At 40.1% G+C, this 14,016-nt stretch overlaps 1 protein-coding gene across 36 annotated transcripts in view; it reads right to left on the reverse strand.

Annotated features, from left to right (window-relative positions):
• Positions 1 to 14,016, reverse strand: part of CLASP2 (cytoplasmic linker associated protein 2) — a 182,152-nt gene that overhangs the window by 138,486 nt on the left and 29,650 nt on the right. For 31 of the 36 annotated variants that reach the window (XM_045436717.1, XM_045436723.1, XM_045436720.1 and 28 more), the window contains one exon: positions 9,201 to 9,271. In XM_045436717.1, the coding sequence (XP_045292673.1) occupies positions 9,201 to 9,271 (71 nt within the window). Of the gene's footprint in view, positions 1 to 3,722; positions 4,328 to 9,200; positions 9,272 to 14,016 lie in introns of those variants that run through there. The other 5 variants (XM_045436750.1, XM_045436749.1, XM_045436757.1 and 2 more) reach the window with 4 other exon arrangements.

The following is a 14,016-nucleotide window of genomic DNA, read 5'->3' on the forward strand; positions in this document are numbered from 1 at the left end:
GTTTTTTAAAAGATTCGTGTTTGGCAGAATAGACTGTGTTGAAATGTTGTTAAGTGTAGAAACAGTTCGTTTGCAACAAAACCTTATTTCTTTCCAGCCATTCTGCAGCATAACAACAAAAGGCCAAATTCCTCTCATGAGCTTTTGAGGCAGATTGCAGGGCCCAGTGCCACATAATAATCCTACAGGTTTTTAACTCTATGTGGTTTGACTGCCCAGAGTTACTTCACAGTCATCTGGCTACTTGCTTTTATATTCCTGGGTAAGGATAAAGAAAACTAAACAGAAAGGCACGTAAGAGCCACCCTCAACAGCTCTTTACTTGATAGTCATTCTAGTATTTCGAAAATCTTAGTTTGCCTGTTAATAAAACTGCCAATAAAATCTTTCATATGGCCTTGAAGTTAGGCTTATGTAACATATATTTAATAGACAATAGATTGATAACCAGAATATGGAAAGAGAACTATCAAAAACAACAAGGTAGAATAACCAAAAAGTTGGCGAAGGATGCCAGAATGCAATCCATAGAAAAGGAAATACAAATAACCAAACATTTTGATCAACCTTATTAGACAGCAGAGATGCTTTTAAAAGGATGAGATATTTTTCACCCATTTGATAGGCAAATTTTAAAAATAGTAACAATAGCGAGGGGCGCCTGGGTGGCTGATCGGTTAAGCGTCTGACTTCAGCTCAGGTCATGACCTCGCCGTTCGTGGGCTCGAGCCCCACATCGGGCTCTGTGCAGCCTGCTTCAGGTTCTGTCTCCCTCTCTTTCTGCCCCTCCCCCACTCGTGCTCTCTCTCTCTCTCTCTCTCTCAAAAATAAAATAAACATTAAAAAAATTTAAAAATATAGTAACAGCAAGAACTGAAAAGAATGTAGGATAGCAAGCACTGATGGTGAGAACGTAAGTAGTAAAGCCTCTTTTGGAGGATGTCATAGCTATAACTAACACAATTTGAAATGAATAAAAACCTAGGTCCAGAAGTTCTGCTCTATAGTATTTTAAGAAACGTGTGTGTGTGTGTGTGTGTGTGTGTGTGTGTGTGTGTACATACATATGATTTATAGAAAGCTGCTTCAGAATCATTTAGAAAAATTATATATGATCAAACAACCTAAAATTCTTTAAGAGAAAAAATGGTTAGGATTCATCCATACTATGCAATATTATGCAACAGTTCAAACAAACAAGAGTTTACACGAGGACATTAAAACAAACACAAAACCCTACGTCACACTGAGTAGACACCGCAAACGGCGAAAATCCTTTCAGAATAGTATCATTTACGTGGACAGGGTCCAAACAAAACCATTCATTTTGCTTCTTAGTATGCAGGTAAGGCACAGTAAAAGGTATGCGAAGACAAACACCATACTAATAAAAGCGTTCACCTCCTTTTACGCCTAGGCTTGAGGTGGTTCTGAGGGGAATTTGCCTTTATCTGTGTTGCCTGAATTTTGAAAAGAAGATACTGCTGTTAATTAAAATGAAAGAATAAGAAACCGAGGTCAGGAGTAGCATAAACCATTTGCTATACATGTTCACGTGATACCAGTATGATACAAGCACACTATGTGTGAGAAAGACTAACAGAGAGAGGAGTAAACGTGAAACTGTTAAGAACTACAAATCCCTAGATAACCTGTTACATACTGTTTAGATTTCCCATTTTGATTTATGTTTTTAAGTTTATATTGAGTGAGTGAGAGAGAGAGAGAGAGAGAGAGAGAGAGAGAAAATGCAAGCGCACAAACACAAGCTGGAGAGGGGCAAAGAGAGAGGGAGAGAGGATCCCAAGCTATTAGTGCAGAGCCCAATGGGGGGGTGGGGGGGGCCCGCCTTGAACTCACAAACCGTGAGATCCTGACCTGAGCCGAAATTAAGGGTCAGACACTTAACTGACTGAGCCACCCACGTGCCCCTTTATTTTAATTTTTAAAATAAATTTAAAAACTTTTAAAGTAAACTCTATGCCCAATGTGGCACTCATTCACGACACCAAGATCAAGACCCTGAGCAAGGCAGGCACCCCCCTAGACTTCCTATTTCCAAATAAAGGTGTATTACTATATTAATAAAATACAACAAAAGTATTTCCATTTTGAAGACCAGAGGCGCAGGAAAGTTACCGTCCGAGCTTTATAAGAGGCTGTTACTTCGATTTTTAAAAATTCAGACTATTCCTAAATAGTCTGAATGTATTTATGTGTTGCTTGAAAAAAGAAAAATTAAGTAAATAGCCATGGAATCTATGTTTAAGAAAGAAAAAAAAAAAAGGAAATAAAATCTGAATATGGCCCAAATCAAATGCAACATTTAGAGTTGCCTGTAAATTAAGGTTTAAAATATAAATAAATATATAAACATGCAATGTCCTTAGTTATATGAGAAACTAATGTATCAATCTTGATGGATTTTGCCTTAAAACTTCATAGTTAAAATTATTTATTTCTATAAGGACATATAAACCAGTTACATAAATTCTTGGCATAAACCATTGCAATATCAACACAAGATATACTATTATATTTCCATCAACATGTACATAACGGTTCAAAAGACTGATGATGATGTACCTACATCATCATTTTGGTACATGTGCATCCCATTTCTCATCATGGGCTCGAGCCCCACATCGGGGCCCCAAGGGGACCAACTCCTGAGAGTTTGAGTCATTATACTGTCATAAGGAAGGATAAAACTGTTAGAGTTAAAACTTCTGAATACAGACCAGTCTTCCTTAAGAACCCAGTGGAAAATATACACAATATTTTGGAGGAACTTCAAATTCCCCTTCATACACATCTCTGGTACTGATGAGATTATGAAGTATACCTCTAAGCATCTTAACAAAAGCTTTAATAATGAAAAAAACAAACAAACAAAAACACCGTCCAGTAGGAAGTGTTATGAAGGACAACAGCAAACACAACTTGAGGTTCTAGATTCGGTTCTGGTTCGCTCTCCGTGCCTAGATGTGGAACTTAACACGTCAGCAAGCCTCAGTTTCCCAATCTGTGAAATGGAAATACTAAGATACTCTGTACACCTCATTTGGCTCTGTACCTGAGGAGTTAATGTATACTAAGTATACCAAAGTGCTTTGGAACACTATAAAGCACTATAGAAATATTTTAAAAATTAATCTTACTATAATAAAACACTGGGAAAATCAATTTTTAATCAAATTATACCCTACACAGGACCTGAAAAAAACTAAGTATTTTCCAGAGAGCGATTTAGTAGGGACACTGACAAATCCCAAGCACGGTAATTAAAACGGTGTCTATGGCAAGCCATTTTGCTTCTTTAAATACTTTATCAGTACAGAATTCTACTTGTCATCTCCAGCAGGAGAGAGGACGGGCTCGCTAACCAAAGCTCCCTGCCAAAACCTGTCATTCTTCAAAGGGCCGTGTTCTCTCTTCCAAGGTTTTGCACATATTCATGTTTCTTCCGATTTCCCTTCGCATCCACCACCAGAGCCTGAGAGCTCGCTTGGGTTGCAAGGTAAACTGTCACATCTGCGAGATCCCGTCCGGACGTATCAAGCAGAAAAGAATGCTACACACATGCACACACGACTGCACACGCACACACGCAAGTGTCCTTCGTGCTTCGGGGGAGAAAGGTATTTCTCACACAGCAAATGACCGTCACTTTCAAAGGAAGTGCAGAACGCAAGCGGAAGAGGAGAAGAGACCTTACTCACCATCTCCCATAGCCATTCGGAGGGTCCCGGGAGCCTTATGGAACCAAGGGGTCGGACGGCACAGCAAACAAACGCGGCTCGGTGCCTGCGCCACTGGCTCGGCCTGCAGCCGCAGACACCCGGAGCGAGCACTGTGTGACCCAGGCCGCGCCGCAGCTCTGCACCGCGATCGCCAACAGCTGCTGCTCCACTTCAAAATAAAAGTCTGGGGTCTTGCGGAAACCCTGGCCTCTTTGGTGGAACCCAGCGGAGCGGGATCAAGATTATCCCCTAACTGCACACATGCGGTTACCTACAGGTGACGATGCTTCTCCCTGTACCGGCTGCCTGGAATTTAATGCAAGAACAGCTCTGGGAGCCAATAAACGCCATCCCACTGGGGGACTTTTAATGCAATCATCAAAACACAAGGCATGTGTTCAGCAATCATTTTCTGCTTCTCTAAAGATATCCGTGTAATCAGTAGCAATCACATGATCTGACGGATTAACTGATTTGTGCCTTTTAAAAAGGTCTTCATCCTTTTGTCGTTACCTTTTAATGTTTACAACAGAAGACTGCTAGAAGTGCACAAACAGGAACAGCCCAGTTTCCATGATTAACTGCTCTCATTATGCAGGAAGCATTTCTGGCTGCCGTAAACAAATCACGTCAAAGGCAGCCCATCAAAGGCTGCTCTGTGTGCGGACAGCAGAGCCACACGGAACAAAGCTTGCTTCTGGTGGAGACAGAACCTAGCCAGTGCGCAGCTGCGGGACTCGGAGCGCCCTCCATCCAAGCTGCACAACCATCAGCACATTGTCAAGCTCCGGGAAGGCCCCGGGGCTCGTGGTCACAAACAGACACGTTTTAAAATCAATCGAAGAAAAGGGCTTCTTTGCTTTTCACTAAAGGCTATGTTACAAGCCCAGAAAAAACTAGACTTCAAAGTTACCTTATTGCCAAGTATCAAGGTAATTCCAAAGCCGGATTTCTATGCTTTGTTTTACTGCCAGCCTCCTAGAGCAATTCTTTTCCTAGCAACTGTTTCAAATAGAGAAGCTGGGAAATATTTTACAATGATTTCACCCCAAGATTTCATTAGGTCCTGCACACATGAGACAGATCAGAATTATGCACAGTTTTTTCACAGTGAAAGAGAAAAAGACTTGCAGTCACAGCCACCAACACTGTTGGTGTTTACATCTCAGCGTAGGAGACAGTCTAGAAAGCTCCATGACAACAACAGGCCCAGCCATAATCACAGGGAGCCTGCAACCCTCACCCTTTTCCTTCCTCCAGGGCTGGTGTTGCCTCCTTCCAGCCTTGATCTGATTAATGGTAAACTCAGTTTCCTTATAACAGCAGAGGGAATTCCACTGTACTCAGGGATTCTGCCTAACTTACTTTGTAATATGAGAATTAAAGTCAGACTTGGAGAACCCTCCAGACAAAAAAAATGTGCATTTCTTGCCTTCCTAAACTAAATGATAGGCTCAAATCTCTGATGACATAATTTTACTTTGTGATTTGAGTGTGCTGAACTAATTCTCTTGAAAACCGAGTCAAAGAATTCAACCAAAACTGAAATCAAGAATACAGAGGGGCGCTTGGGTGGCTCAGTCAGTGTCCAACCTCAGCTCAGGTCATGATCTCCCAGTTTGTGAGTTAGAGCCCCCCGTCAGGCTCTCTGCTGTGAGCACAGAGCCTGCTTCAGACCCTCTGTCCCTCACCTGCTCTCTCTGTCTCTCTCAAAAATTAACATGAAAGAAAAAGAGTACAGATACGGCAATTCTGAAAGAAACCAGAGACAAAAGCATGAAATGTAAAATTGTACACCGAGACATGATAAGGGAGAAGAGGCAGACTAAAGAGAAAAAATGAACAAGACTATTGCTTCAAACAGTAAATAAATGTAAGGTAGGGTTAGATCGCATCACTCCCGACTCCCCACGTCTCTCTCCAGCTGAAAATGCTTCCTCCTCCCAGGGGTCTATCAAAACCCCTCCGAAGCTTACAACAAGGCCCTCGTGTCATGCTTCCTGCTTATTCTTCCAGCTCCTGATGATACATAGTCTTCCTTCCACTTACCCCTAGCTAGCATCACTGGGCTCCAGCCAGCCCTAAAAGTCCTTTTCTACCTCTGGGCCTCTATGGTCACATTTTCTCTACCCAAAGCACGTTTCCTACCATTTATCCCATGACTAGCTCATTCTCATTTATCAGGTCATAATTCAAATATGTCAACTCTCAGAGAGGCTTGCCCCACTAATTATGTCTAAAGGGGCATCACTGAGTTATTCACCATGTCTATACCCTATTTACTTCACTTAATGACAGTTCAGATGACAACTTTCAGCTATAATGACTCTTAAAACATTATACCACCTTTATAACAAATCCTCTGGGTTTTATTGTTTTTATTTTTGTCTATGTTTACTAAAATGAATTTTTCATCCCAAAACATTCTAAATCAAAAAAAGAAGTGTGAGGTTTCATTATTATTTTAGGCAAAGTCACACTAAGAAATTTTATTTACTGTAATAGTTTCTAGACTATCATATGGAACAACTCTGAACTGAATGTCATGTTTGGGTGAACTCACAACAATTTGCTTTGCATATATATGTCCATCAAGTATCTTCAATGGCTTTTCAGTCTGTTATGTGCAGGAACTATCTGCACAAGTTTTGTGTTGAGCCTTTACTCTGCCCTAAAATGCTTTCCTGTTCTATAATTTTAACGTTTTAGGCTGGGTACACAATTACAATAAGCCAATAAGGGCTGAACATTTTGTAGGGAAAAATCGTGCAAAAATTAAAAAAAAACAAAAACAACTATTACTTTGGGTACAAAATTTTTGCCCTCAAATTGTTACTTACAAAAATTTGTTTTCAGTGTTCAATTGATATATTTCTCTACCTATAAAAATTACTCAAAAATTACTCACGGAGTGCATGGGTGGCTCAGCTGGTTGAGCATCTGACTCCTGATTTCAACCCAGGTCATGATCTCACGGTTCATGAGTTTGAGCCCCGTGTCAGGCTCTGCACTAGGTCAGCGTGGAGCCCACCTGGGATTCTCTCTCCCTCTCCCTCTGCCTCTACTCCACATTCTCTCTCTCTCTCAAAAATAAATAAACTTAAAAAAAATTACTCATTATCCTAGGTTGGGATTACATAATCCATAATGTTAGTGGAAATAATTTCAATTAGTGGTTTTCACTTAGCGGCAAGAATTTTAGGAATAATTTAATTTCATTAAACCAAGGGTAGTTGTATTTCTCCCATTACCAACTGTAATCACTGTGGATATTCATTCATTCACTTGTTTATAATCTAGCTCCCTTGCTAGAGTGTAGGCTCCCTGAGGCAGAAACTTTGTCTTCCTCACTGTTGTGATGATACCTAATTTATATTTTAAGATTATTCTCATTTCTGGGTAGAAAATAGATTCTAAAGTGCAAACATGGACCAGGTTTCTATTGCAGTCATCCAGGTAGAAGCTGAAGACTGACAGTGGGGTTTTAGCAGTGGAGACAGGAAAAAAAACGAACACATTTTGGATGTATTAGGATTTTAAAGGTAGACAGACGGGCGGTCAATTCAGGTTTCTAGCCTGAGCTGATGGTGGCAGCACTGACTGAAACGGGTAAACGGGGAACCGCAGGTTTGAGGGGAAGGAAATGACAACGGGCTTCCCACTTTCGGAGATCCCTATTAGGCACCCCAATGGGAATGTCATCGAGGCCACAGACTACCCAAACTAGAGCATTAGACAGACGAACGAGGGCCACAGAACCACACATTTAGTCAGGTGTCAACAGCAAAGTTATCATTTCAGCCCAAAGGCTTTAATTACATTACTGAGAGAGAATACAGACAAGGTAGAAGAGAGACCTGGGCCCTGGGACTTGGCAATATGACCTGGGACTTGGCTTCCCTCTTCTAGTCTCTTCCCTTATTAACAAATCCATGAAAGTGTTTTTCAATGACAGCATTACACTGTCTTCAAACCCATCCTGACCTATTTCTACATCCTACTGTATATACATACATAAATCAAACTTTAATGTTCACATTTGACCACACTTGAAATATTCAGATGATAATCTCCAAGACAAATAAATGCCAGATCCTGACCCCAAACCTCCTGTTTATGAAGAGATAAACAAGAGAAAAAGAAATGGGAGCTAACAGAATAGAGAATACAAAATCAATTTCGAAGGTAACAGAAATAACTTCACAAAACACAAGAGATCACACTTTTGAAATAAGCTGTATTCATATAATAAATATCTTAAATTTATAATATGCAAGACACTTTTTTCTTAGAGTTGTAACTACAGAGTCTGGAATACGCAGGTGAGGATGCACTAGAAATCGTATGAAAACACAGCCATCCCAATCCAAGGAATTTTAACAACTATCCAAATTCCTGCTGTTTCTGGTTTCTATAGAAATAGAGGTAACTGCTAGAAAAAGAAGGATAAGGTACTTAAAACACCTTCTATTCAGGGAAGAGTGAGAAACAGCTGGCAGTCAGGACTGGTAGCGCTGAAGTCAATTTATGCTTCTGGAACTAAGTTTAGATTAGGGTAGACAATCTTTTTAGCACTAAACTCTCACTCCATCTGCCTTCCTGCAACACAAGGCTTAGTCTTGGTTTCATCCAGAAAAAAGGAACTATATTATATTAGCAACTAGTTTTCCCATTATTTGACTATATAACAACTCACACACCCAATATTTCCCCCAACATCACTTACATTACTAAAGCTAACCACGTTCTCTTTTATAGGAGCCTACTTTCCTAGGTGGAAAAACCACCTATAACTATCTTCGGACGTAGAAGATATTCTTCACATATGTGGCTAATTATTATTTACAACCTGAAGTCTAAGTAAATGCCGCCCAATAAAAGCAAACACAATCTCACAACCTTACAAAAAGAAGAGCAACCACAAAACCGAGTGAGTGCCAGATATTAACCTGAAACCGCTTTGAATTCCAACGCGGTCTCATTCTACTTGAGAAGCCAAAGACGATTATGCTGGTGCAGTCCCTACATCTATGTCTCTTCACCACTATCAAGTCTACAGGTAGGTGTGACAGAACCCACCAACCCCACAACTTCTAACAACTAAGTAAAACAACTACTCTGAGAAAAAAAACCACTGTATTCATGAAACACAGAAGGCAAGAGGGTCAACGTTTCTTCAACTCAGAAGATACAAAAACTCAGGCAAAACAACAGTATCATTTTACCCCTTTGACCCATAATTAAATTTTCAGTTACTCCAAAAGAGTCAAGAGGACAGCGAATGGTCAGCAGTATGGAAAGACTTTGTTATTATCTCCTAACTAAGCTTCAGGCCACAAAATCATATCTGCTGAATCAGTGATAAAACAGTTGACCTGAAAACATGTTTCAGTCTCTAAAACTTGGCTAAATAATCTTAGAAATGTTTGAGAACTGGGATAACTTAATTATTCTTACCTTTGCAGACACTCAAAATCATACCGCCTGAATTTTGCACTTCATCAAATTTGGCAAAAATCATCTCTAATCTGGGAATAAAGAACACATTTTGTTTACTTACAGTTTAAATAGAATTTCCTTCACTATCTCCCTGAGAGAAATAAGGTCAGGGATTCAGTTAGTTCTACACGACTCTGTCTAACAATGATCTCACTCACTGAGAGAAAACACAAAGCCCATCCCTCATGAGTAGAGAAGGAACCTAACACAGGCACATCTCCACGCACACAGCTTCGCGTTTCCTCATAAAATTATTTTTCCAAACCCGTAAGAAATCTTTTAGTTACAACCTCCTAATAAATCCACTCAGTCACCAACACATCTTTAAAAAGTACATACTCCTAAATACTGAGAACGAACGGAGGGTTGATGGGGGCTGGGGGAGAGGGGAAAGCGGGTGATGGGCATTGAGGAGGGCACCCGTTGGGATCAACACTGGGTGTTGCATGGAAACCAATTTGACAATAAATTATACTTAATATAAAAAGAGAAAGAAACAAAGTACATACAATCATGCAAAGGAAACTTAAGGCAAACATAAAAACAATGATATGAAATGTCAGAAACTACAGTGATGCAGGTATGGCTGATAATTTGACATTTTCTCTATTAACCTGTTTTCATTCAATACCAATTCCATTAGTGCTTCTGATTTTATATTCAGAATTACTTTCTATACTTCTATCCCCCCCCCCTTTTTTTTTTTAGCTAAAATGTATTTCTTATTACAACAGCAATGTACATTCATTATAAAAGAAAGCTAGGAAATGTAATTAGGAACAAAGGAAAAAAACCCAAAACACAATCCCACCATCCAAGTTTTTAAACCATATGCTTTCTGATGGTTTGTATTTATATATAATCTTTCTTCAGATCCAAAGGCAATCATGTTGACAGCACTATTTTTTAGTTCACTTTGCCTTTACTTTCCACTATATCATGTTATGGTTTATTCTTAAAGTTATGACTTAGAGATTTGGGGAAGGAAGAGGGCCGTTGTCATGGTTTTTTTTTTCCTTGCCAGATGTTGTTCTCTGACTCACCTTTGTTTTTGTCAGTGTCATTTCTACAACCTTAGTTAAGCGTTGGTCCACATTCTGTCATTTACTTGTAAATTGAGGATACTTTTGGTCTTAAAAATACATATATTTATTTTAGCTGAAAACCTTCTAGGAACTCATCATAATGAGATTTCCAAACCTTAACCTCACCTCCTACCCCCATTAAATTCAACAAATAAAAATATTCACACATCTGGGGTGCCAGGGTGGCTCTGTGGGTTAAGCCTCCGACTTTGGCTCAGGTCATGATCTCACAGTTCGGGAGTTCGAGCCCCACATCAGGCTCTCTGCAGTCAGCACAGAGCCTGCTTTGGTTCCTCTGTCCTCCTCTCTCTGCCCTTCCCGTGCACACATGCACTCTCTCTCAAAAAATAAACACACATTAAAAACTCACACATCTAGAAGGACTTCAGTTTAAAGACACAGGTTGCTCATTTACAGCTCTTCCAGAGTACTGAGCAGACAGCAGACAGGTTGCCCAGAGAAAAGAGGTGGGCAAGACGAAATGCGGGAAGAAACCCTGGAACCGGAAGGTGGGACCTGGGAATGAAGACCAGACAGACAGGAACAGAAAGGAGAGGATCCAGGAGAGCTCTTTGGGGAAAAAGGCAGAACAAAGATGTTAAGAAGTATGAAATTAACATACAGCTAGAGTAGCAAAGTGGGAGTAAGAAACTGACGATAGAAAGCTGAGAAGAGAATTGGTAAGGAATTAAGGTCGGCAGACAAAACATACAGCAAGAAATGTCTACGGGCAGCTTTAATTTAAAAAAGGAGGGGGGGGGAATAAGCTGAAATTCTAGGGAAATATAATGGTAATGGGGAAGGAGGGAGGGAGGTTTAGTTAAGGTGGAAGATATCACCCAAAGGTCTTTGAAACTGGGTTGGGCTACGAGAGATGCACACTGAGCTTATCTCACACCCTTTATCCTGCTGCCAACCCTCACTTAGCTTCCTATAACTATCCTGCTCTCTCTTCTCAGTCTCTTTTTTTTTTTTTTTAGTTTTTATTTATTCATGTAAGTAATCTCTATACCCAACATGGGGCTCAAACTCACCACCCCGATATCAAGACGTCACATGCTCTTCTGACTGAGCCAGCCAGGCACCCCCAGTCCCCCTTTCCTTCTAATGCTTCTCACTTGACCAACTTCCACGTGAAACATTGACATTTGCTTAGTATTCACTGAAAGGATTTTAGTTCCCTGTTTAAAATTTTGTAAGAAGTTCACACCTTCCTATCTTTATTTTTTTTTAGTATTTTTATTTTATTTGAAAGAGAGTGAGAGAGATCCTGCACGTGTATGAGTGGGGTAGGAGGGGGAGGGGCAGAGGGGGAGAGACAGAGAGAGAGGAGAGAGGAGAGAGGAGAGAGAGAGAGAGAGAGAGAGAGAGAGAGAGAAAGAGAATCTTACGCAGGCTCCACGCTCAGCCTCAGGACCCCGACACGCGGCTCAATCCCACAACCCTGAGATCGTGACCTGAGCCAAAATCAAGAGTCAGACGCTCAACCAACCAAGCTACCCAGGCACCCCACACCTTATGATCTTTAAAAGAAAAAACTAAACATACTGTAATTTTCTTTCTATGTGGCCCTCGCCAGATTGCCCTCATCCCTGATCATTAAGTCTCAAATAATACAAAGCTCCATATAACTATTTAGCTTATTCATAGTGGAAGATCACTGCACATATAATCCGATGGCAAAGGAATAAGGGCAGAAAGAAGAGATGAGGATCTTTTAAGTAATTCAGGAAGAAAAAAAATTATAAAATTCAGTGGAAAGAAAGTACAAAGAAGCCGGATTGTCCAAAAGGCCAGTAAGGTTCTAGGAAGGTTCTGACTCAGGAGAAAGACAGAGACCAACCAGTAAAGCTTCAGTATAGAACTGGAAAAGCAACTCTAACCAAAGTCCACATTTAAGTTTAGAGTCAAAATAACAAATTTCACTGTAGTTTTGATCTGTATTTCTCAAGATGGCTAATGGTGCTGAACATCTTTATTATGGGTTTATTGGCCATTTGTATTTCTTCTATTCAAATCCTTTGCCTGTTTTTAAAATTGGTTATCTGTCCTTTCACTGTTGAATTGTAGAAGTTTTTTATAGATTATTTATATACTCAGGACATAAGTCTTTTATGAGATGTATGATTTGTAAATATTTTCCCCATTATGTGGGTTTTCTTCAGATTTCTTGATGGTATCCCCTGAAGCCCAAGTGTTGGGTTGTATTTTGATGAAGTACAATATACCTATTTATTTATTTTGAGAGAGTGATCATCAGTGGGGGAGAGGCAGAGAGAAAGAGACAATCTCAAGCAGGTTCTGCGCTGTTGGCACACAGCCTGACACGGGGCTCGATCTCACAAACTGTGAGATCATGACCTGAGCTGAAATCAAGAGTCAGATGCTTAACCGACTGAGCCACTCGGGCACCCCAATATATCTATTTTTAATTTGGCTGCTTATGCTTACGCTTATGCATATGTAAGAAACCACTGCCTAGCATTTTCTAAGTTTTATCGTTTTAGCTCTTACATTTAGTTGTACGATCCATTTAGAGTTAATTTGGGGGTTTGGTGTGAAGAAGCCCAACTTTTTTCTATTGCCCATGGAAATTCGGTTTTTACAGCATCATTTGTAGAAAAGACTATTCTTTTCCCACCGAGTGGTGTCAGTACTTTTGACAAAAATCAACGGGCCATAAATGTAAGGGTTTATTTCTAGACTCTTACACTGGTCACATGCCTAGTGTTAATGCCACTACCACAGCACCAGGCCTTATCTTTTTAAAAATAGCTGACAGGGGCGCCTGGGTGGCGCAGTCAGTTAAGCGTCCGACTTCAGCCAGGTCACGATCTCGCGGTCCGTGAGTTCGAGCCCCGCGTCGGACTCTGGGCTGATGGCTCAGAGCCTGGAGCCTGTTTCCGATTCTGTGTCTCCCTCTCTCTCTGCCCCTCCCCCGTTCATGCTCTGTCTCTCTCTGTCCCAAAAATAAATAAACGTTGAAAAAAAAAATTAAAAAAAAAAAAAAATAGCTGACAAAGGAAGAAAAAAATTTTAATTATTATTTTAAAACTATTTGATTCAATGGCTTTATAAATTCTACTTACGTTTAGCTATTTTAATAAAGAAGAAGGTCTTTGACAGAAATAAGGGTGGGCAAAACCAGAAATTTACCCTAAAGAGTTGTATCCAACAGGAAATTTGGAAATCACAAAGAGAGCAGCATTTGAGAAACAGAAATATCCTTTCTGAAAATTAAACTTTCATGACCACTATATGATTAAAAAATATAATTCTCAAAGAAATTTAATATTCGATATAAAGTTAACTTTTGAGAATAAATGCTGGTGGAAAGAGGGCAACAGTGGAACATTATTCGAAGAAAGAAGTAAACCAAACAGCCATTCATATTTTACCTTATGAAAGTTTTAGATTCTTTGATATAAATGGGTCCAGTATTTTGAAGATTCGAAATAGTGCCTACAAAATAGTCAGTCATCATATGCTAAAAGGATAGAAGACACTCTGTGCATGCTTGAAGCAAAGCTCATCACACCTTATACCTACACAGAGTCCTTCCCATTCCGTACTACCCGGCAGAGAAGCATCATGGAGAAGAACAACACGAGCACAGCACTGAGGAAAGAACTGTGGGCCGGAAGTCAGAAAGCCTCAGCTTCTCACCAACTACCTGTCTCTGCTCTGGT

Source organism: Leopardus geoffroyi, chromosome C2 (assembly GCF_018350155.1).
Source record: "Leopardus geoffroyi isolate Oge1 chromosome C2, O.geoffroyi_Oge1_pat1.0, whole genome shotgun sequence".
NCBI lineage: Eukaryota > Metazoa > Chordata > Mammalia > Carnivora > Felidae > Leopardus > Leopardus geoffroyi.